This window comes from Mytilus trossulus, unplaced genomic scaffold (genome assembly GCF_036588685.1).
Source record: "Mytilus trossulus isolate FHL-02 unplaced genomic scaffold, PNRI_Mtr1.1.1.hap1 h1tg000070l__unscaffolded, whole genome shotgun sequence".
Taxonomy (NCBI): domain Eukaryota; kingdom Metazoa; phylum Mollusca; class Bivalvia; order Mytilida; family Mytilidae; genus Mytilus; species Mytilus trossulus.
The window spans coordinates 4130346-4156241 of record NW_026963294.1 but is presented as its reverse complement, the minus strand read 5'-3'; the positions used below and the strand labels follow the sequence as shown (position 1 = coordinate 4156241).

Below are 25896 nucleotides of genomic sequence, written 5' to 3'. Positions count from 1 at the left end.
AATGTATTAGTACACGCAGGTCAAAATGTGATTTCAAACAATACATAGCCTTCACGTTTTGACACTGAGAGAATAAAAACCATGATAACAATTTTGATGGTTAAACATATATTAATTTATTTACAATGTTTAATAATAGTCAGAGGCGGATTTGGGGGGAGGGGGGGGGGGGGGGGCGCCCCCCCCCCCCTTTTTGGGAAAAAATTTGGTTGCTTATATAGGGAATCGCTGAAGCGTGACTGAAGTGGGCCCCCTCTTAGGTCAGTCAGTGGGCCCCCACTTCCCACTTATGAAAATTCCTGGACTGATAGTGACGTTTAATAGATATCTTTATTTGCAAAACATACAAAAACCAATTTTGGTTGTGGCAAATACATTGACAAACAAACATAATGAAACATAATGAAAACTAGTAAATAGAAGAAAGAAGACGAAGAAAAGAAGAATTTATAATGATAATTAAAATAAGAATTATGAAAGCTATTTAATTTGTTAATATCAGTCATGACCTCGAATTTCCTCTGTAAATTATTTATATATATATACATGTTTTAATGTATGCAGGGGCAGATCCAGCCATTTTAAAGGGGGGGGGGGGGGTCCTAACCCAGGACAAAAGGGGGGGGGTTCCAATTACATGTCCCCATTCAAATGCATTGATCGTCCAAAAAAAAAGGGGGGTTCCAACCCCCCCCCCTCTGGATCCGCGCCTGGTATGGTGACCTATAATTGTTAATGTTTGTGTCATTTTGGTCTTTTGTGGATACCTGTCTCATTGGCAATCATACCACATCATCTTTTTTATATTAACCGTTTCAAAGATAGGAAAAATCTGGACTGTAACTGTTGTTTTCCATGATTTTGTTATTACCAAACTGGATTATCTTTCGTTCACCATGTTTAACGAATGAAGAAGAAAAAAAAAGAAAACATCTGATCTATACCATGTATACAGACACATGATATCTGTATATGATAGGTCACATATGTAGCTGATAAACTTTAAATAACTCGTTAGGGCACAAGTCAGGACGTCTATATATTAGTAGTAAGATGATTGAAGTTACTATGTATGCTTATGTAACTTAAGCTTCAAAAGATCGGTTTGTTCACGATAAAAGGTCATCAAATATATTCAGACTAAGTGCCCTCGGACGGTTATTGATGTAACTATCACCATAAACACATCTACGAAATATCGTTTAAGGGAACGACTATTTTGTATTTAACCTACAAAAAAAGAGGGGTACGATATTTCCTAAAAATATATTCTTATCCTCTATTTGATGGAGAAAACAAATATTGGTGGTCAAAATTTTCCTCAGTCATACCCTATAGTGTAAATTTTGAAATAAGAATACTGTTTGATTGATAGCGTCGAAAAGCTTTTACTGACTCAAGCAAAAAAAAAGCATTACCCCCCCCCCCCCCCCACCCCACCCCACCCCTTTAATTGTTACAAGTAAATGGTTTCTCCCTAAACATCTCAAAAGGTTTAAGTGCTTCTACCTTTACATGATGTATTGCTTATCTTCATGAATTTTCCGTTTAGAAATCGTTGAAAAAAAGAAGGTTTGTTTACTTTAAATGAAAATGTCAAATCTTTTGAAGTGTCTGTTGATTATATATATATATAACCCAGCCCTTCAATATAGCATTGGATAAAAAGATAATGTGAGTTCCTTCAGTATGAATGAATTTCAAACGTTCCAAATAAAATATAATTCTAATAAATATGTTCATTTCTCATTTCTCATTTTTAAATTTAAATTGTTTGCCTTTGTGTGTATGTGTGTGCGTGTATGAAGAAGACACAACTATCAATTTGATATTAAAAATTTAAAAAAAAATCATGATGATTTGTCAAATATAAAATAAAACAATTTGCACTTATCATAAAACATAAATTGTATAGGTCATGGGAACCTTGGACAGAACGGGCCTATACAGAACAGAATGATCTAAACAATCACACATGACACCAATAAGTGTACCTGTGATATAAACATGTCCAATATTAGGTTTAGATGCACTCAGTTGACCCATTTCGTTTATCGTTTCACTATTTTTGTCAAGTTGAAACACAATTAAAAACTAAGTTAAAATGTATCGTGAAAACTGCTCGGTATATAAGTAAGATATAATTGATTATTTTATTTCCAATAAAGGACTCATCATAACCATGATATAAACAGAATAGTTTACCGTGCTTTTTTAATGATTTATAATTTATATATTTTAAACATTATACGTTATTAAAAAGCAAAAAAAAAAAAAAAGAAGAGAGACAACATGATTTCAAAACGGCAGATTTGATAGTTTAAAAGTGCATCTGTAATGCACAGCCATTGATATGAGAGTGTATAAGACAACTTGATTTTATAATAGCATATAATAATGGATTCGTCATTCTTTGCATGGGAATAAGAGGAGGGGGGGATGAAGAAATTGGTCATTCTGAAAGATATGAAATATTCTCAGTGGATTGAGTCCAAAACCATATTTGAGGGAACATTGTCTTGAAATATGACTCTTTTTATGAATATTATTAGGTATAGAAAGGCAGTGCTTTGGAAGCTTTTTCTAACTCATTTATTTATCGGGTTAACTATGTAACAAGACATAATTGTTTACTAAAAGATATTTTTTAAATGTCCCTCTCTTGAACGCTGTTTAAACTTAGGTTTTATGTTAGGCCATTTTGAAACAACTGTTGAGTCGAAAAAAAATTATATGAATGGATAGTTTATACTTTCAGCTTGAACAATTCATTTACTCATTTATTGTCATATTTCATTTATAAATGTGTGAAATTATCCCCCACATTTTGATTTTTTAGCCTAAAAAGTACATTTTTTGATGGAATGAGTGAGAGGAAAAAGTGGACCCAAAGGGATCTTATAATGAAACAAATGTACATCAGTGGTGTTCGTCATCTTTGGATCATCTTTTGTATATAAATATTTAACTGTTTGTATGCCGAATATTTAACCATTTGTTGAATAATGTATTGCTCTACCGTTTATTTTTTCATGATGCAGGGTGGTTTAATCTTATTTTTTTGCCAGACCACAGGATGTTACAATAGCAGATTTAGTACTATAAATATGCGCCTGTATTGTACGGCCACCGATATTAGACTTTGATAATTGCTGATTAATGACTATGATCTTGCAACAGCAGCTATAAATTTGATTATATATTGTGAAGTTATCGATAATAGGTATTAATTACAACAAATTGATTGTGCATCAACATATTAATAACTATAAATTTGCTTTTATCATGTGCATTGACTGAATGAATTTGTAACAGCAGATTTTTTTTTATATATATTAGACCGTTGGTTTTCCCGTTTGAATGGGTTTATACTAGTAATTTTTTAGACCCTTAAGCTTTATAGCTTGTTGTTCGGTGTGAGCCAAGGCTACGTGTTGAAGGCCGTACAATGACCTATAATGGTTTACTTTTATAAATTGTTATTTGGATGGAGAGTTGTCTCATTGGCACTCATACCACAACTTCCTATATCTATCTAATAGGTATCTATAATGTACAGCAACCGATATTAAAGTGTTAGACAACATGATTTCGCATCAGCAGATTATATGATATAAATTGGCTTCTATAATGTGCAGCAACCTATATAAGAGAAAAACAACATTATTAGCATCAGCAGATTTTGCATTTATTATGTACTGTCGCCGGTATAAGAGTGAAAGACATTTTTTTTTGGCATCAGCAGATTTGCGTCTGTAATGTGCAGCAACCTATATTAGTTTAAGAACTCATGATTTTGCAACAACATATTTATTGCTATGGTTTTGCTTCTGTTTTGTTCAGCCACCGAAATAACAGTGAAGACAACATACATGTAGTTTCGCAACAGCAGATTATTTATTACGAATTATTTGCGATAGTGTGCCAACTTCGAGTAGCCGGAAAGTTGATCGCATAATGGAAAGTACAAATCTCTTGGAAAACTACAACGTAAGTGCTACCCAGATATGAACGGCGTTTTCAGTTCTTTGATTTAAACCAAGTAGAGGACGAAGCACGTGTTTTACTTTAATGATGTCCTACATATAACCATAGGCATAGAAGAGTAACTTGACTGTCTCAGATTGATAACAAATTCCCCGATATAAAATATGTTTAAATACAAATAAACTTTTAATATGGATAATGATCAATGAAGACAACTTTATTGTGTGAATTTTTAAAGCTGATTTTAAATTTTGCAGAAAGAAAACAATTGTGCTGAATCATAATAATCATCGGCAAAAAAGAAAATGTTTATTTAATCAGAGTTATCCCTCTTTATTCAGTCTTTATAAACTTACATGACATAACAATGTGTATATACTCATATGATTAATGACGTGTGTGTATGTTCTAATGTACCGTAAGTTATTAACACAATCAGAGCGAGCGGAGTGGGAAAGATTGGTATGGCATCAAATTATTTTGTCTGACATCTTACAAAAGTAAAATAAAGATCAGGAGCCTATCTATGCAAAGGTACTCCTCTTCAAAGAGGTATCGGAATCAACGGACCAATCCCAATCAGACGAGGCTTAGTACTTATACATCTCATAAAATCTGGTTTCCTGATACTGGTTCTCTTGTCTTGAAATATTTGAACATTTTATATAGCAAGATACTTAAAAGGATTCATAGCAAGGACGCAGTCTACTAGACCCTCTTTTACCGAACGCCGCTTACTACATTCCGATATTCCAGTTAACCTTTGCTGTGTACATGTATCAGAATTAGTTAAAATTAAACTAAGTGTACCAGACTGTTAACCGTAAGGATATATTTACCTTGTATATAAAAGTACACGTGTAAACAAAGTCTGGTCAAAGTTCTGAATTTGTGTAAACAATATGATATATGTATCATACCAGTTACAGCTCAATCAATATGCATAATAGCCTTGCTTGGCCCATTCCTGATTAAAGTTAACATATATTTTTTTATTACGTGTGTGTCTACCACATTCAATAATATTTTATGAAATCGTTTAAATAAATGTACCAGGAATGGGGACTCAATAGAACAATATATATACAGAAAGCCCTCCCAAAAATGGACTGTCTCTGATAACGTATATTTATTTACTTAATTTACTCCTATTGCATGTATTGTTTGCAGTAAGAACGATAACTCTGGTGCAACTATACTAATTGAATATTCACATCTCGGCGCACCGATACGGCCCAAAAGAGTCAGTAGGTTTATGCTATTGTGGTTTTTTTTTACCATTATGTTTGTCGCACAGATGTTATAATGCGGTAGAGCAATGTATTGTGTTGTCCGCAATATATGTGTAGTTATTTTCCGTGAGGTTCAATAACTTTCATGGAACTCGTATGAATAATATGAGATGTGGGATATACCAATAAGACAGCATCCCAACGACAACAACAAAAAAATCACACTTCTAATTAGCAACATGCGTTTCAAGAAGAGACTGTGTTCCATAGAATTTGTCAAATGTTCAATTGTCTTGTGTCGACAAAGAGACAAAACAGAATTTGAAGCAGAACACTTAATATCTACTACTATCACCATACTGTGAAAACCGATAGTCAATTGGTCACATCTGCTGGTAAGCAAAACTGTCACGCAAATCTTGAAATGCTCAACATTTACTGGTCACTTGATTGTCATGAACAACGGCAAATGACAAAAATCTATTGTTGACCAAACTTTTTTGAACAACAAACAAAGGGCCCATGTTTTTTTGTCACAAACGACGACAAAGCGCTCAAGTTTATTCCAATAAAATTTTCACGTACGTTGATCAAATGTCCATAATTACTCACCAAACTATCACAAAATGACCAAGCACCAACATCTACTGGACACAAATAGTCCGGAGTCTGGTTAACAAACTGCTGGTATTGCATACTATGGTCAGATGTCTACTGGGTCACCAAATTGTAAACATGATATGGTTAAGTGTCCATATCTACTTAAATTGTTACTAAACTATCACAAGCTATGACACAGCGACTACATGTACATATCCATGTTACTTATAATCTGCCATAGACTATGGCCAACCGCCTACATCTCCGTGTTACTTATAATCTGGCACACAAATGGCAAAATATTCTAACCTAAAATTACAATGATGTGTCGTCTCTATCATTGTAACTATTTACTGATTTTTGGTGATTTATTAAATTAATATATGTCAATATGATAAAGTATTTTGGTTATAGACAATTTTTGGCAAACGTACAATGCTTTGTGTTAAAACGTATTGTAAACTTCTCATCTAGTGTCGGCATTGACACTCTAACTATCTCGATTGGATAAGTTCTATAATCTACTGGTTTCAATGTTTTAAAGAATCTATACACCGGTTATCACGTACAAATAATAAAATACTGTTTTTTTACAATATTTTTTTATTTTTTTATTATTATTTTACGTAGAATAAATAGGCAGTGACTTGTAGCTTTACATTGATCATTATGCTATGAACGGACTTTTGAACACATTGCATGAAAACAATTATCATTAATGACACTGGTGCTATAAGTTTTCTTCAAATCCATCCAAAAATTGACCTTTTGACATCAGGCGAACGAATGATTGCCTGAGAGGATATCCCTTTGTTTTTATCCATTGAAACTGCAAGTTCTTTTGAGTAATCAATCTCTCTGAAAACAAAACACAAAACAAAACAATGATATTATACTTGTTATATCATGTATATGTTCAATCACAATTAGAATTAAGCCTAATTTTATATTAAAAGAATGTCCTGTAAAGTATTCAAATGTAGGTTTTTTGTTTAGCAAAGAACCATTAGATGTATTAGATTGTGCCTAACCTTTAAGCATAATTATATTATGTTTAAAAATGCTATATTGCCTAAAACTGGATAACCTCCGTATAGTACCAGAAAAAAATGTTCTTAATATTATTTCAGCACTACAATTCAAGACTGTTCTGCATCCAAACTATTCATCTGTTCATGTTTTCTAACGTATAAACATGTCCAAATACATGTATACAAACAAACAAAACATCGAGTACGTCCTATTGGAACACGTTATTGCAAATCCGGTTGTAGTCTGAATTCCAACGATATATTTCAGTTGACTCACTTTGCGTATTATATCAAAAGTATATTTATATGTTAACTGCTAGTAGTCTGTTGTTATTTATGTACTATTGTCATTTTATTTATTTTCTTTTGTTACATCTTTTGACATCGGACTCGGACTTCTCTTGAACTGAATTTTAATGTGCGTATTGTTATTCTTTTACTTTTCTACATTGGCTAGAGGTATAGGGGGAGGGTTGAGATCTCATAAACATGTTTAACCCCGCCGCAATTTTGCGCCTGTCCCAAGTCAGGAGCCTCTGGCCTTTGTTAGTCTTGTATGATTTTAAATTTTAGTTTCTTGTGTATAATTCGGATTTTAGTATGACGTCCATTATCACTGTACTATTATGCATATTTTAGGGGCCAGCTGAAGGACACCTACGGGTGCGGGAATTCTCGCTGCATCGAAGACCCATTGGTTGCCTTCGGCTGTTGTTTGCTCTACGGTCGGGTGGTTGTCGCTTTGACATATTTACCATTTCCTTTCTCAATTTTATTACTAGTATTGTTCATTTGTTTTCTTCTTTAATATACCGGACCTAGTTTTATTACCCTAATTACTTTATATAAAATCAAGCAAACCTGAACAAGTATAACAGAGAGCTTTCTAATGAAGGCCACTATGAACTGGACACTGCGAGCAATATATCCCCTCAGAAAGATGTACATGCTGAAGTTTTAGTTGACCTTTGATTTATCTTTGTGGATAAGGTTAGGGGATCAACGCTTTATATATGCATATGGCATCCTGAATGTCTACAGGAAATTGTATCAAATATATTCAGGACGAAATCATATCATCTATTTAGGTTCTAAAAATTTGATCGATGAAAATAAAGGGCGATATTTTTTAATGTTAATTTAAAAGGGTACACATTGTTTTGCAATGCGTCAGAGTTGTCAGATGATATTAAAGACAACTATGACAAGTGTCCTGTCTGCTCAAGGAATTTATTGATTGAGGATACTTGGTATATAAAGGGATAGTTAGTTTGTTAGTTAAAAATTCTTTTAAGGTCAAGACAAAACATTGAACATTATAATAAGATAATTTGTAAATCACTCGTAAATATATGCCTATCATATACGTGTTTGGTTATTTCGGTGTACAAGTTGTAGACGCAAGCGAATTACGATGGACGATCTATAGGATGCATTTCTGTAAATATTGCAATTGACAGTGCAATTTTTCACAGGAACTCCTTTTACGGCTAAAACTGTACCACCTTTACTATGAAGTTTTAGTTGACCTTTGATTTATCTTTGTGGATAAGGTTAGGGGATCAACGCTTTATATATGCATATGGCATCCTGAATGTCTACAGGAAATTGTATCAAATATATTCAGGACGAAATCATATCATCTATTTAGGTTCTAAAAATTTGATCGATGAAAATAAAGGGCGATATTTTTTAATGTTAATTTAAAAGGGTACACATTGTTTTGCAATGCGTCAGAGTTGTCAGATGATATTAAAGACAACTATGACAAGTGTCCTGTCTGCTCAAGGAATTTATTGATTGAGGATACTTGGTATATAAAGGGATAGTTAGTTTGTTAGTTAAAAATTCTTTTAAGGTCAAGACAAAACATTGAACATTATAATAAGATAATTTGTAAATCACTCGTAAATATATGCCTATCATATACGTGTTTGGTTATTTCGGTGTACAAGTTGTAGACGCAAGCGAATTACGATGGACGATCTATAGGATGCATTTCTGTAAATATTGCAATTGACAGTGCAATTTTTCACAGGAACTCCTTTTACGGCTAAAACTGTACCACCTTTACTATGAAGTTTTGTTTTTTTTTATCCTAGAATTGAATGTTCATATGCACCGCAATATTTTCAAAGTTCAAAATATACGCCTGTGTGGCATGTTTTCAACGTTTATATGCCCTGAACTTCTCGGAGTTTAAACTAACACTAATTTCTTTAACTACTCCTACCTTGAATGAAAGGTTACCACAGACTTCAATGTAAACAATATGCACATGTTATTTACTGGTTACATTCCCAAGTTATGTCTCTGTGAGATGGGACACAGAGAGCATAACGGGGAACCGGTATATAAACAAAATTAATTGTTTATGAATATTTAAGATCTACCCAAAAGAGGCGTGTTTTGAGAAACAGCTGTATTTACAAAGTGCAACCCATAACTACGTATGTGTTGTCATTTACCACCTATTACTTAAGAGTTGTCTTGCATGTTTAATGTCTATATAAATGAACCAATACATATAGATTTTACCACTGCATCGAGTGTAATACGATATTGATCCACTCGAGACAGTTAAATTTTGCAAATTTAAAACGCGAGGCTTGTCCGAGTTTTTTAAATATTAAAAATTTAACTGTCGAGAGTGGATAAATATCGTTTTACACGAGATTTGGTTGTGGAATCTGTTTCTCTAATGATTTTCTAACAGTATGCAGGCAAACATATTCCTTCTTTTCGAATGATCTGCAAAAGGATGTGTTCTTTCTACATTGTATGTGACGTCATCAGACATAGTCGCTTTTTTACATGCCGGCACAATAGGAAATTCAGAAGAAAGCAAGAACATTTGACGTAATAATCGGATCGTAACCAATGAAGTACTGAGATCAAACGAACCACACGTTGATTTTTTTTTATATATATATAATGGGTGCAGAAAGGGATAAATTGACGAAGAATAAGGGAGAAAACCATAATTAGGGAAAACCATAATCAAAAGATGTTTGAATGCAATACAATTTTACCAGTCGGAATAGATTGCTGCTTATTCTTTCCAACCATTTGCTCCTTCGTCAATATCACTATTGTTTCCGTCGCCAACTTCACCACTTGCCTCTGCTGTAACGAACAAATTTGCTTCTGCATCAACTAACACATTTGACTCCTCATTAATTGGATTATTTTCTTCTAGGACATCATCACCAATTTCCTCTGTGTCGTAATCAGCTAGATTACAAAAACAATTGAATGATATAGAATGTTACAGAAAACAGAAGTATAAAATGCATTTGAAAGTCTTTTAACATAGGCTTTAGTCAATTATACTCTTACATACTAGTGAATCAATCGAACAATGCAGATAAAAATGTTCACACACTGTTAAATTCAAGATCAAACACACTATTCAACATAACCAAAAACATGAACTAGGTAAATTATTTATTTGATAAGAAGTTCTAGCCTTTAATTTACTACTATATTTTAAACTTTATTTTAAAAACATACCTTTAATTCTGAGAAACAGGATTAAAAGAGTTAGGCACAGTATTATTCCTAAGATAGTGAAACCAAACGATCCTGGAATCGAAAAAAAGGTTGATACGTTTTGTTATGTTTAAAAATTCAATATGTGTGCTCTCCGTCGTTTGAGGTCTATGCTATTGTAATCGTGTTTGCCTGTTGACTGTTTGTTTCATTTGTAAGTCATTTCTGTTGCAATGCCTATTTGGTACTTCTACATGTTGTATGTTTAATCAAGTGGATACAAACATTAAAATTATAAACGATGTTTGAGATTTGAAGATAATACAAAATATTCTGAAAGTTCTTTTGACGTAAAGGCGTGCTATTTATATGCAAACATAGTGGAGGTAAAATAATTAAATCTTGAATGATACTTCCGGAATGTGTCAAAAAGGTTTTTCATTTCTAGTTTTCTGTATTGTATAATGTTGCATTTTATTACATTGTTCCGTATTTGTATTGAACTTTTCCCGAACTTATTCGAGAGGGCAGAATCAAGCCACTTTTTAGTCCCTTGAATTCGATTATCGAAACATATTATTGATTTTAAAGTATATGCAAAATCCATAAATGGCCAAAATAGACTCATTGTTATAACAAGTTATTACAAAAGAGGGACAAAAGATACCAGAGGGGACAGTCAATGTCATAGATCGAAAATAACTGACAACGCCATGTCTACCAATGAAAGAGACAAGCAGACAAAAAAGATTACACAAGACAAAAAATAGAAAACTAAAGACAAAGCAATACGAACCCCACAAAAAAAAAACTTTGAGTTATTTAAGGTGCTACGGAAGGGTAGGCAAATCCTGCTCCACATGTGCCACCGTCGTGTTGCTAATGTTATTACAAACCCGTATTATAGAATGATTCCATAGCTCACATTCATGAAAATGGAAGGGGATTGTAGTTACGACAAAAAGAACATATTAGATATTATCTGTGAAACAGTTATTCCATAACGGTCAACGTACTCGTGATGGCGTTTGTAACACATACAAAGGTATGATTTCAATTTTACCACTATGCGCTCTACATGTAGGTTTAACAGCTTTCTTGTGGAAATATTCATATGAGGAATGGCTTTACCTAAAAGACAATTTAATACTAAGGCTTTTCTACCTCAGGAATAGACTACCTTAGCTGTATTTGGCCAAACAATTTTTAGTAATTTTGATCGTTAATGCTCTTCAACTTCGTTCTTTATTTTGATTTTTTTTTCCTTTTTTGGGTTCGAGCGTCACAGATGAGTCTTGAGTAGTTGAAACGCGCGTCTGGCATAAATACAAAATTTCAGTCCTGGTTTCAATGATGAGTTAATTAAGTAAAAGAAAGTGCAATTTTACAAAGACGTAAATATTCAAATCATATACAATTTATAAACATATTTCCGAGTAATTCAAATGTTTAATACAACTTACCTTGGCATGACTCTTTTTCAAAAACACCTATGAACACACCTGATACTAGCACCGATAGTACGAAGCTAATGTAAAAAACAATTTTGATATCTGAAAGAATAGTAAAAAAAATAAACCTTGTCTTATTAAATCATTGTTAATTGAAAAGATTTATAGTTCTATGCTATCTAAACATAATTAACTACAAATGCGCTATTTGTCAGAATGTATCTCACCGATTTCACATTAATTTACATTACACTTGTTGTTAGGAAACTATAACTAAGAATAATTGCAACACTCGATGCACTGCAGAAAAGCAGCATCGGATTAAACTTCCCGGGGGTTACTTCCTATATGTTATTGGTACGAGTGTGCCGCAAAACAGGGTCGCTTTTTCATGACCTGCTTCTTAGAACAGGGTCCATAGTTCATGTCCTACTGGTTAGAACAGGATCCATTTTTCATGCCGTGCTGGTGAGAACAGAGTCTATTTTTCAAACAAAGTAGTTGTCTAGAACAGGATCGCTTATTTAACTCCTTAAGATACAGTCTATAACCCAGGTCTAGAACAGTATCTATTGTATATGGTCTGGAACAGGATAACACCCGGTGCATATTTTCTGAACGCATAGAACAGGGTATGTTTTACAATATCTTCCGGTTAAAAAAGGGTATGATTTGGCAAGTGCTGTCGGCATAATTATACCCAACAGAATAGTCAGTAACCCCCTCCCCCGCGATTTAACTTACTAGTAACTATTAAATTGACACATTTCCTGCGATGCATACACGCTTGCAGATTTTTTTTTAAAGTAATGTTCCTTTTATTGGTTTTGATATAAAAAAAAAAAGAAAGAAAAGAAAGATACAGTCGGGATACTCAAACTCAAAAGTATATAACAGATTGACAATGCCAAAGCAAAAAACAAAAATGATAAAAAAAAAGAAATTACTGTCTACAAAACATAACATAGATGCAACACGAATTCAATCAAAAACAGGGGGAACTTTGATGTATCGTAATGGTGAGCAGGCCACACACACGACGCTTGTTGTGTTTCTCTTGAAAGTATGAATTCGAGGGTAGGTATTACGTAATAGGTCACATTATTGTCCCTTTCTATATGAAAGTCAAGATAAAAGGCAGACTAAACTGCATCTACTGTATCTTTATATCAAGTTCGATGAAAAGATACGTTGCACATAGACTAGTCACTGAACATTAAGGGATAATGCTACCTTCTTTTTATTCCTACGATGAAGCCCCTCCCTATATGACAAAAGATGTCGACAAGAAGAGAAACACAGCTAGTTTCCATATGAGCACAAATAGTTGGCTGAAAATATGTCCTTCAAAAGTGAAGTAAGATGTCCGTCAAGAAATCAAGCATCTCGAAAATATCAGTTTAAGAGAAATGTTTTAAATCAGAGCGTTTTGTACAATGTACGATTCATCCCTTGTTAAACAAGATGATTACATTCTTACGAAACAGAGAAGGATCAATTTCTTCAAATTGTGTTTAGCATGATTAGTTTAGAATGGGGAAAACTTGTGAAAAATTGATGCAAAGACTTGTGTTTCAATACTATTGCAAGACGAAAGAGACTTACGTTGACTGAACTATCTAATAGATGTTGTATCCAGATTTTATGGACTCACCTTGAGATTAGGTTGATTCACAATTACTTTTAAAACCGCCTACTGATAAAGTGATGTTAACAGTTTAGAAACATGTTTGAGGGACCAATTTGCCTGTCCCTACTGGTATCTTTCGTCCCTCTTGTAGCAATATAACGTGATTTGTAAGTTTTTATACAGTTTACAAGGTAAAGGAAGATCTAGTTCTTAATGTTTTGTTTAAAGTTCTAATTTCATTTAACTGGATTACGATTGAAGGACAATCCAGTTCTTCCTCTTAGGAATGTTAAACAGATCTAAGAATAAAGGAATATTCAGTTCTTCATAGTTGGTTGAAAATCTATTTGGTAATTAAAGTGCACTTCGTATAACTCTCCTTAAAATACAGTATTCAATGTTATTTCGTTTAATTCTTAAAGCAAATTAATGTTTGGTTTGTAAGTTATCATGGTTCAGATGGGAAGTGTTTTCGCGAATTGTTGCTTATGCCACGCCTAACATTATAAAATATAACGGTCGTCCCTGTCATTTCCACTAATACGTATTCCAATAAATAAACCAAGGCATCGAAAGTCATAAATCGATTGAGAGATAACTAAAACACAGAAGTAGAAAATTAAAATCCTGGTCTTTCTGACTGAAAACACATTTGTCGTTTTGGTGTATCATTAATTAAAAAATTAGTTGGTATTTTAAAGGTTGCTTGTGCGTCTTAATTAAAATTAACAGATTTTTCAACAATTGGTCAAAAAGATTTTTACCATGCTTTTATCAAAGTTACATTAAATGGTATTGGTCACCGGACTACAGGTAGTGCAAAATTATCAGATGTTATTAAGATTATGCTTGGAAAATCAAGTTTTGTGTGATAAAAAGAAAACTGCACATTAGAATTTGAAGATATAATGTGAGAACATAGCTCTTATAGCATGCTTTTAGATAAGAAAAAGAAAAATTGGGTCAACGAAGTTGTTTTGTTGCTACTGATTAAAACAAGTAGCATCACAACACTTTCTATTATAAATATTAAAGTTTCTCACTTATCTCCCCTTTTTTGGCAAAGTTGAAAAACAATCCATCAAACACAAATAAGGTATTTTTAAGAAATAACAGTCGTACTTATTATAAAACACACAGTTTTCTATATTTTCATCAAAAATCTTACACATAAATTACGTACTACTCGAAAAATATTGACACTTCATCAAGGATCTAGACCAACGTTATCTGCCCCTCCATATTTCAAAATGAAGAATGAAAAAGGGGCCACCTTATGAGTACTGATTATGTGTTCTTACCTGCAGACTTATCTTGTACTCTTTTTAAGTATTTACATTATATATTGTCAATATACAAAAATATACTTAATTACCTGTTTCGATTATAGTACATCGAAAATTAAAAAATCAACTTTAACATTTACCTTCAGAGATATGATCACAATAAAAATACAGTTGAGAATAGAAATTTCAGTGAATACTTGCTATGTCAGCGTTTTTTTTTTAAATATTTTGATGCAGAACATTTTGAAATATTCGTACTATTATCATTTATATTTGAAGCATTTATACCAACGGTCTTCTAACAATGTCGATATTAAGTTACCTAGAGCATATCACAAATTTGTAGAATACAATATACTTACTGATGACTGAATATTTTCGACATCTCTTTGATTCAAAACATGTGTCTACCTCTTTCAAATATAAATGTACTTTGTGGAAGTTGTCTCCTACATATAAAAACGTAAGATTTTGCAAAATGAAAACCAACAGGAATTCAACAAAAAATGATTACTAGTCCTCACTTCAAAAATGCCAAAGTTTCCTTTTTTTTTTAAATGCATTGTTTTTTGAGATATTACATTCGAATGAAGCAATTCGTGTTCTTTTTATCAGTTTATCGATGATAAAGAAAATGTTGTGTTGTGTTTGCGTCATTAACAAACGAAGAAATGGAAATATCGCTCAGTAGTTTTTTATTAGCTTTTCACGTAAAAATAAAAAGCAGAATTCTGACCTATAAAGAACATTCATGGTTTTACACTAGTAATTTTGGGGCCCTTTATAGCTTGTTGTTCGGTGTGAGCCAAGGCTCCGTGTTGAAGGCCGTACTTTAACCTATAATGGTTTAATTTTTAAATTGTTATTTGGATGGAGAGTTGTCTCATTGGCACTCACACCACATCTTCCTATATCTAATAACGGAAAGTCCTACATCAAACTGCAACACAAAAGGCTCAAACACGGCAAACGAATACAACTATCATATTCCTGAAATGGTACCGACATTTCCTTCCTCATGTAGAAATGGTGGAATAAACTTTGTTTTACGGCTAAATTAACCTTACACTTGTATTACTATCCAACAGTTTTCAATCATATTAACAACAATTTATGACTTGAATAAACAGACTATATAAAAAGGGCGCTTCAAAACGTGCGGTACAGCTGTCAATCATGAGTTATAATCCTAATTACTATGAAAACAAATATATTCTAATAAAGAAAAAAAAAGTGGCATATTTGCAGTCTACAAACTAATTATATTGTAAAAATGACCATATCACAATAAAAATATGGCGATATGTATAGATACCGCCAAAGGTTCATTAGCAGGAAAGGACTGAACAGTAAAGGTTTGAAATATACAAAGAGAAATAAAACACTTTAACACGTAATGAAGATGATAAAAAACGTCCGTAGCTAGAATTTTTACCTCAAAACCGTCATGCATTATGTGTGAAGTTGATACGGAATAGTTGTTAGCTAAAGCCAGAGTCTTCTTGTACTTTTGTATAAAAGGGGAAAACCGTCTTATAACTTTTGTTCATTATATTTCTGCTCAGGCACTAGTTATACTTTATTTAGTCTAATTGCAGATGCAAGCTGCTGATTACCACAGTGAAGATTGTGTTTATTTTTTTACATAAAAGTATCATGCACACATGATTAACCACTTAGAAGCATAATGATCCGTGCGTCCGAGTACATTTACGCCAAACAATTGTTGTTTTTTGTAGAAAACAAATCATTTTAAAATATGTACAAATCGAGATCAATTTCGGAAATTACCTGTTTTGAAAGATAGAAAATCTTATGCCTCATTTATGGGCGTTATGTTTTTCTCTGGTTGGTGCTTCAATTTGTTCTTCCGTTCATTCATCGTGCTTGCGTGCGTTCGTTCGTTTGTCAGTATGTCCCGCTTCAGGTTTTAGTTTTTGATTAAGGTAGTTTTTCATTTGTTTTTTTTTATGAAGCTGAAGTTCAATCAATTTGAAACTTAGTGCACATGCTCCCTATAATATGATCTTTCAAATTTTTATGCTAAATTAGAGTGTTAATCTTATTTCAACGGTCTACTGACATATAAATGATAGTGCGGATAGGACACATTCTTGTTTATTATGTTTATTTTCTTGATTACGCAATTATATTGAAAATCAAATTAACATTATTACAAAGATTAATTCAATTTTCAACATTTCATTAGAATTAAAACAAGATATATTTCTTTCTGTAGAAAATAAATCATTGAAAAAAACCTAAAATTTAAATTGCTCACTTAAATGATTTTTCAACTTTATTTCTAAAGATGGAATCTTTCAAAAGGTTATAATGTGAAGCATACTCAATATTTCTTTTTTTATTTCTCTTGAAAAAATATAAATTTGATAATGCTCCTAGCGGCACATGTATTTCAAATTTGTTTATAGTATAATTGGACTTTGTTTCAAAAATTATTTTTTTCAGGTCTTAAATTGTCGACCATGTTTGTCAAATTCTTCACGAACCCAACTAAAAACTGGGGGTGTTCTCAGGTGCTCCAGAAAGGTAGGCAGATCCTGTTCCACATGTGGCACCCGTCGATTTTTGTGTATGTTATTACAAATCCTTTAAATAGTTTATAATGGTGAGGATGTTCTGTTATTTGAAAAAGATTAGTTTGAAATACAAATCTTCATATTCATATACGTGATGTTTAATTATTCATTATTGTTGACGAAATAAGGAATGTATCTTCACGCATAAAGCTCTATTTTCTTGTATTTGAGTTACTTGTTTTTTGCCCTGTAAAAATCATCTCGTCCACGTAAGTATGATAATGTGAAATTTTAAATCAATTTTCTCGTCCATCACGGAAGCGAAATAAATTGCCGAAACGCGATGTCCATCAGTACATTTAATAGCTATCAAACAACTATGCATGATATCTCTTTCTTTTTTTTGATAATGCTAGATATACATTCTACTTCATATGAGTGCAGAACTACGTCTGGCTGAAACTAGTAAATATAATACACAGTCCATGTCACCTTATACGTGGTAAAAGATTTACTTGAATACCCGAATTGAGCCGAAATGCAAATGCCAATATGAGATAACTACCTAGTTTAATGTTTAGTTCGATTTGCTCATTTTTATCATGTTTGATGTTTCAACTGCCTCAGACAAAGTTGGCTTTAGATGCATTTGGCTATTTATTTCCTACTGTCTCACAGACAAGTTTAATAGCTCGACAACAAATGGATCGAATCTGCATAAGAAATGTCCATATATGGCTTTTATAAACATGTACAAATTATCTTTTAACTATACCATGAAAGAAGTCAAATGCTCGAAAGACTACTCACTTTTTTTTTCTGTAGATCTACATTTACATTTAAAAAAAAAACACATGGCGAACATGACTACTGAAATGACGATTCCTGTCATGGTATAGAAGGCTATTTCTTTCAGACAGCGTAACTCTGTAATATATAAAAGATAGTTAATATAAAAAAAAAATGATTAAAATGTCCCATTGCGTGCTCTATCATCCATGAAACCTTATTACTTCTTCAATTTTTGTTTGTAATGTGGCGTATGTATAAATTAATAAAGACATAATACAAAAAAGCTTTATAGTTGATATTCCAGCTATGAGATATCAAATAAATTAGTGGCTGTTATATCAATATACGCATATACCTATGAATTTGCAATACATAATACAGTTGACTTCTTCAGTGATTGATATATGTTTTAAGCTCTTTTGAAAAGCATTGTGAAATCTCGTGTCGGAAAGTTTTTACTGATGTGTGAAGCCGGAGTACCCAGTGAGAACTATCGACAATTGGTAGACAACTCGAAGTTGTAGGTAAATAAAATTTTAGCCTACATGATTATAACTCACAACTGATATGCTATTGATACAGAAGTTCGACAAACTGAACCACTCGACAACTGTGGACATTAAACTGAAATAAACAAATGCAATTTGCTTCATAAATGGGAATATACGTAGAATTACAACTTTATACTGACAATATGGTGAATTTCCACCTCTTTCAACTATCATATGAAAAGCTACTTAAGATAAACTATTGATGTTACGATAGAAAATTTCTAGTGGCCATGCATGTAAACACGAATAAGAAGAAAAAAAAATTGCCAATGCAAATATATTTATATATATAAAAGAGGGACGAAAGATACCTCATAAATCTAAAACAAACTGACAACGCCCTGGCTAAAAATGAAAAAGAAAAACAGACAAACAATAGAACACATGACACAACATAGAAAACTTAAGAATAAACAACACGAACCCCACCAAAAACTAGGGGTAATCTTATAAGTTGCTGCGGAAGGGTAAGCACAATATACACATTAGGTCAATGATAGATATTTCATCTAACTTTTCCTAAGTGAGATGTTTATAAAATTGTGAATCAAGTTTTAGTTATCTATGTTAATTGTGCAACACGTTTCACTACCCTTGCTCAATAACTTTTTGTTTACTATTACTAATAGATTATTTTGCTTCAAGGCATTGCTGTAATCTTACCATCAGTTCCCGCTTCTTTAGTTTGTTCTGAAAAAAAAAATGTTTCGTCATTTTGTAGAATATCTTTATAAATTTAAGGACTTTCTTGTATTGTTACTCCTTATTTTGTTAATCAATATGTCGTCTATGGTATCTTTTAGAAATAACTCGTGACCTTCAAACTTTTTAAGAAAACCAGGTATGTTTTTATATCCGTTTTGATATATATCTTGTGTATGAATTAAGTCTCATTAATGCTACATGTAGTTTGCTGTTTAGAAAAACCCTAGATCAGAAATATGCAAACTTTATTAAAACCGTTTGCTGATGAGTCTTTTGTAGTCGAAACGCGGGTCTGGCGTATATACAAAAATTAGTCCTGTTATCTATGATGAGTTTATTTACTACCACTGAGTCGATGCCACTGCTGGTGGAGATTAATTTCTCCAAGGGTATCACCAGCCCAGTAGTCAGGCCTTTTGTGCTGACATGAATTATCATTAATATGGTTATATTTATAAATTTACTGTTCACAAAAATTTTAATTTTTGAAATACTGAGGCTCTTCTACTTCAGGCATAGAATACCTTAGCTGAACTTGGCAAAACGTTTTGGCATTTTGGTCCTCAATGCTCTTCAACTTCGTATTTTATTTGGCCCTTTTAAACTTTTTGTGATTCGAGCGTCACTGATGAGTCTTTTGTAGTCTGGCTTATATACAAAATTTAGTCCTGGTATCTATGATTAGTTTATCCCCCAAGGGTGACTGTTGAATAGAAATATGGTCACTTGGTCTATTCCCGACCGGCAGTAAAACGCTTGCCGAAACGAGGCGTCGTTTAGCTGTGCGGGATGTATTAAGTTCGCAGTCACGTCCGGTCAGAAGGGGGACGTTAAATCCGATGTCTCGTGTAAGGAGAGTGTCACGTTCTTTGCACGTTAAGAACCCTAGCAACAACTCTTTGAGGGGTCCGTATGTGGCCTGTTAAAAGGCAAAATTTCTGTCCCTATTCAATATACCCTCATTTTCAAGTTGCAGTCTAAATTTTCCCGACCATCACCCCAGATGTCCTCTATTATATCAACGTATCTATTGTATTTATTGTGAACTTATTCGTCATGAATATGCATGAAATACTTGCTACTGGACGTTAAGCAACCAACAATCAATCAATCAATCAATCAATCAATATAATGAGTTTATTTGCATAATATTAGGTATATAGTGTGCTAGTGACCTAATACGGTATATGTGGAGTCAAGTAAATTACACATGGGATGAGAGCGAAACTCGAATCCCCATATGGAAATTACTCACTCCATATATACCGTATTACGTCACTAGCACACTATGTAACGAATTTATCAATGACTACCTTAACGTGTGAAATTTAGACGGGTGATCTATCAAAATGAGGCAGCCAGTCCTCCTGAACTGAACTCAAATGTGCGTTTTGTTACTTTTTCTACATTGGCTAGAGGTATAGGGGAGGGCTGAGATCTCATCATAAAATTGAGAATGGAATTAGGGAATGTGCTAAAGCGACAAAAACCCAACCATAGAGAAGACAACAGCAGAAGAACAGGTCTTCAATTCAACGAGAAATTTCCGCACCCGGAGGCATCATTCAGCTAGCTCATAAACAAATATATACCAGTTCAGTGATTAAAATAATACAAGACAAACAAAGGCCAGAGGCTCCTTACTTGAAACAGGCGCAAATAATCATAAACATGTTTAACCCCGTCGCATTTTTGAGCCTGTCCCAAGTCAGGAGCCTCTGGCCTTTGTTACTCTTGTATTATTTAAATTTCAATTTCTTGTGTACAATTTGAAATTGATATGGCGTTCATTATCACTGAAATAGTAGATATTTGTTTAGGGACCAGTTTAAGGACGCCTCCGGGTGCTGGAATTTCTCACTTCATTGAAGACCTGTTGGTGACTTTCTGCTGATATTTTTTCTATGGTCTGGTTGTTGTCTCTTTGACACATTCCTCATTTCCAATCCAATATTATTCAATACTGTTAGCATTAACAAAATTATTGATCCTACAAAAACAATAGCCAACGATAACAACTTATTAGGTTTAAATGTGTTTAATGAATTTATATTATTTCAATCGTAGTCAACAATTTCTACATCTGTTGAAACCTCTAATATTTTTTTCTCAATTTGTTTTGTTTTTATAAAGGGACGTAACACCACTACTAACGGTGTTTGAAATAAGCCCCGCCACCCTGCTTCCTAATATGGATTGTAAAGGGACGTAACTCCACTACTAACCGTGTATGAAATAAGCCCCGCCTTCCTTCTCACCAAATATTCGATATACATGGTCTTCACGTGGACGCTTTTAACCAACCACATTTTAGAAATGTATTGGAGGTAAGATAAGACAAAATATTACCTTTTAATCTGAGGACTTTTATGTCAGTGTAAGCCTTATACTTGTTTCTCCCAAACCCATGACGACATGACCAGTTACCGTTGATACTTTGATCTATGTTTCCTCTTATAAACACTATTGTTTCGTTTGTGTTTACGTTTTGTCGAACAATCGTATTATTGTAAGCGGCTGTGCATAAAGGAAACGGAAAAGGAGTACTACATCTTGCAATCTCCATTCCGAAGTTGTTGTGTATGTAAACTGGCAGTTTGAGTTCATCAACCTTGCAAATGATCTGTAATATGTCTTGTCTAAAAGTCCATTGAAGGCACATATGTATGCAGCAAGTGGAGAATGGAAAGATTCCTAAAAGAAAGGTTAACATATCCATAAGCGTTTTTTTCCATTGCATATGAATCTTTTGAGTATATATTTTTTTTATTTCATGTTATGATCATCAAAAGAGATCTCAAATGCTGATTATGATCTAAAAACATATAAAATAAATGAAAAAAAAATGATAACAACTTGGGTTATATAAGAGAAGGACGAAAGATACCGGAGGGGCAGTCAAACTCGTAAATCAAAAATAAAGCCTGGCTTAAACTGAATGAAGACAAATAGACACACAGACAAACAATAGAACATATGAAACAACATAAAAAAACTATAGAATGAGTAAAACAAACCCCATAAAAACTAGGGAAAATAGCTGTCAGTTCAACAGAAATATTATACCATTCTTTTTTAAATCACTTTTGACCTGCATTTTCTTTTACATATACTTAATTACTTGTAACTAAATGTACTGACCTGAGAGTAATCCCAGCTACTGACAAGTAGTTCAAAGCCACTAAAAACTTATAAAAAATAATGCATCTACAGTAAGACCTTAATTGACAATCGGGTCACATCCAACATCCAATGGACTAAAGGTACAGACTTCATCGACAGTCAGAGAAAAACATGATCTTGTACAATACCAAGATACAGGTATCGATATATTGTAGATCTTTGAATGTGTATGTGTACATAGCAATAATGTCTAGTTTTCTTTTAATTTATTGTTAAAAAATCAATATTTATATCAATAAAACAATAATCACTGCTGACAAGCGGGTGATGGTAAATGAAGTTGAATCCCGGTAAGATCTTGTTCACTTAGAGTCTTTGTGTTTTGTGGCTAACTTTATTCAGACGTCATTTTGTTATTAGCCTTTGCAATGAGTCTGTAATATAAATAGTGCTATGCCAAGGTTCACACCGCAGACGAACGCCAAAGCCAACGTCAATTAGACAACTGTTACAAAGCAATCTAAAGTCAGCAGTAAACAAGATATTCGTATCCTACATAGGACAAAGTATCCCTTGAACAAATGCCGAGCGTTCCTAACCAAAGCAATTAAAGAACACAAGGAGCTAATAAATCAAATAATGAATGCTACAAGTGTTGTAAGTCAACCACACACAGAAGTTGGGACTGCAATGCAAGTATCAGTTGAAATGAGTGTGGAAGTTAATGATTCACCAATGAATTACACATAACAAGGGTGCAACTGCACGAGTATTCTTAATCTACTTCCTCTGGCACAATCTAAGGCTTAACTTGCAGAGAGATCCAAAAAGATCATGAGACCGAGTATGTTACACAAGGACAGGACAGATCAATTATCAAGATGTACCCCATCATTGACGACAAAATCAACAGGTCCCTTGCCATGTCTGAATCATTTAGCAGTAGTTTTAACGTACATGATAAACAGGAAAACTTCTCCCTATCAACATGCTTTGACAAAGAAGCTACTTCCGGTAAAAGCGGAAAATATATCATCATACAATATGTACGTTATGACGTACAATTTGATATGCCTACACTAATTGAATGTGATAAAATTCCCGATAATCGTGACTAAATTCTTACTCCTGCAGTCGCAATGCATTATCCGCATCAAAAAAACTCAAAGGAAGCATTTCACCAATATAGATACATTGTATCATTCTACTTTTAGTTAGAAGATACTATATCGAGGCACATCAGATCCTTGATAAACACCTAGGAACATTTAGAACTCTATTTGCCCAACAGTTGGTTGAGTCATAATTGGAAATGCATATATTGACAATCAATTGTCCACTTGAAGTTAACACGAACATAACTAAGGTTACAATGACTGAATTAAAATTCAATTACAAGAATCCATTCGTTATTGAGGATAACTTCCAAAGCCTTAGTTCGAATGTCAAGGTTGCAAAATTCCACACAATTCCTGGAGTGTACTGGAATAAGTAGCAAAGCTGGTAGATTAAGGCTCTCTCCTAAGGGGTCACCAAAAGAAAAAAGAATGACTTCTACCGAAAATTCTATAAATAACTAACAAATCATTCTGGAATCAGTTAGACCTGAAGTTCGTAAAAAAGAAAAAGAAAAAAGGAACTGATTATTGCAAGGTCATCCCAGAATTGGAGAACAATGAAGGACACAATTCGTTACCAATCACAAAGGGAGTTACATGTATAACATTCTATGTGATGCCTTCAAACAGTTCACCACATGTTTTAACTCTTTATCTCGTATATACTGGAAATTTCACTTTTGTATTTGCAGCTTTATTCCAAGTTATATGTACTTTGCTATTGTCCATATCTGACATGCATACATTATAACATTATAATTTATGCATGTCAGATATATAAATTCAACACATTCTCAAATTGTATTTTGTATTTTCAGTTTTTAGTCATTTGTTAGATTGACTCTTGTATCAGCACCTGCTAGTCTTTTCTGCCTAAGCCCAATCGTTGGTTATACTTAAAGTTCATCTCCAGGAATTAAATATGGCCGTTTTTACACCAAATAAATCTTCTATGAGTACAAACAAACTGATTCGTTTAGGAAAGTTTGAAGCATGACAGGAGATAGATATATAAAAGTTATATGAAGTCTTTGCTTCAGAAAAAAAAGGGCAAGCCTTGCCTTAAAACTGCACAGGTGTGTCAGTACTCATAGTAAAATTTGTGGTGTAAATACGGCAATGTTAGCCAACAGATTATTAACTTTATTAGTCTTGTATTATTTTTAGTTTTAGGTTCTTGAGTACAATTTGGAGTTGAGTATGGTGTTCATTATTTTTGAACTAGTACATGTATATATATATTTGTTTAGGGGTCAGCTGAAGGACGCTTCAGGGTGCGAGATTTCTCGCTGCATTGAAGACCTATTGATGACCTTCTGCTGTTGTTTACAATTGTTCTATGGAAGAGTTGTTGTCTTTTTGACACATTCCCTAATCCCATTCAAAATGTTATCTATTGGTCAGGCCAGTATAGTAACAACAACTCAGATGTTCATTTATTCAGATGTTCATTCATTCAGATGTTCATTCTTCTTTGAGTCGAGACTGTAGTGTTTAGTAATTCCTGCACATTATGCTTTGTATTTTTTTATGGTTTTTCAAAACACATATTCTCATTCTCATACCAGAATCGCAAAGCAATTTATAAAACATTTGGTGTCATCTTTGTTATGTAATGATAGTCCAGTAGATAGGCGCAATATACACTGCTACTTTTGCATGGGTACTTTTTCTGTACAAAAAATCTGTGGTACTGGAAATTTACTTTTAAAATATAGTACTTTTTTGTTACTTTAAATTGATTGTAATTTTTAGGTATCTGTGTTTTACCGTACTTGATTTGTACTTAAAATTTAAGTACATATCAAGCACTTCCAAATAAAGGTACAAAATGAGTACCAAATATTTGAGGTACATATTTAGTACTATACAATTAAAGTACAAATTAAGTACTTAAATTCAGTTGTCAAATGCATGATCGCCATTTTGTTAATAAAACAGGAAGTTGACATAACTACGCTAGCCTTCATATCTAGTGTTGTTGTAAATTGGTCCAAATTAGGTTTCTACTAAATTTCAGGCTTTTAATACAAAGTACACAATTATTCACCTATCTGCTGGACTATAAGCATAAATACATACTTACCTAATAATATGTTGATAATCCAAAAGACAAAGTCCATGTGTCTGTCCAGGTCTACGATGTAGACGTTTTACTAAAATTTCTACAGATATAGATAAATAAACTTTTCATTTTAAATAGGAAGTATACAAGAGAAAACATATAGTTACACACATCAATATAATTTGGAAGCTTTATGATGACTTTAACACTAACAAAATAACATAGTAACACAATTTGGCAACCTAACTATAGATGTGATTTGACCTGTATATTGTTTAATTAAAATTGAGAAA

At 33.1% G+C, this 25896-nt stretch overlaps 1 protein-coding gene across 1 annotated transcript; it reads right to left on the bottom strand.

The window, feature by feature from the left end:
* Positions 1-6471: 6471 nt before the first annotated feature.
* Positions 6472-25691, bottom strand: LOC134699491 (uncharacterized). Its single transcript, XM_063561096.1, has 9 exons — positions 25625-25691; positions 21647-21991; positions 19256-19282; positions 18060-18176; positions 15072-15158; positions 11806-11895; positions 10364-10435; positions 9883-10084; positions 6472-6677 (listed from the first exon to the last, which is right to left on the bottom strand). The coding sequence occupies exons 1-8, from the start codon at positions 25659-25661 to the stop codon at positions 9903-9905; spliced, it is 957 nt and encodes a 318-aa protein (XP_063417166.1). The 5' UTR covers positions 25662-25691; the 3' UTR covers positions 6472-6677; positions 9883-9902.
* Between the last annotated feature and the right edge of the window lie 205 nt (positions 25692-25896).

Bases quoted from the DNA above. Each gene is read 5' to 3' on its own strand.
- LOC134699491 (XM_063561096.1), bottom strand. From the start codon at position 25,661: ATGGACTTTGTCTTTTGGATTATCAACATATTATTAG. The intron at 18,177-19,255 runs GTAAGATTACAG...TATATATTACAG, and splicing joins TAAAGAAGCGGGAACTGATG to AGTTACGCTGTCTGAAAGAA. The intron at 15,159-18,059 runs GTGAGTAGTCTT...TTTTATATGTAG, and splicing joins TAGATCTACAGAAAAAAAAA to GAGACAACTTCCACAAAGTA.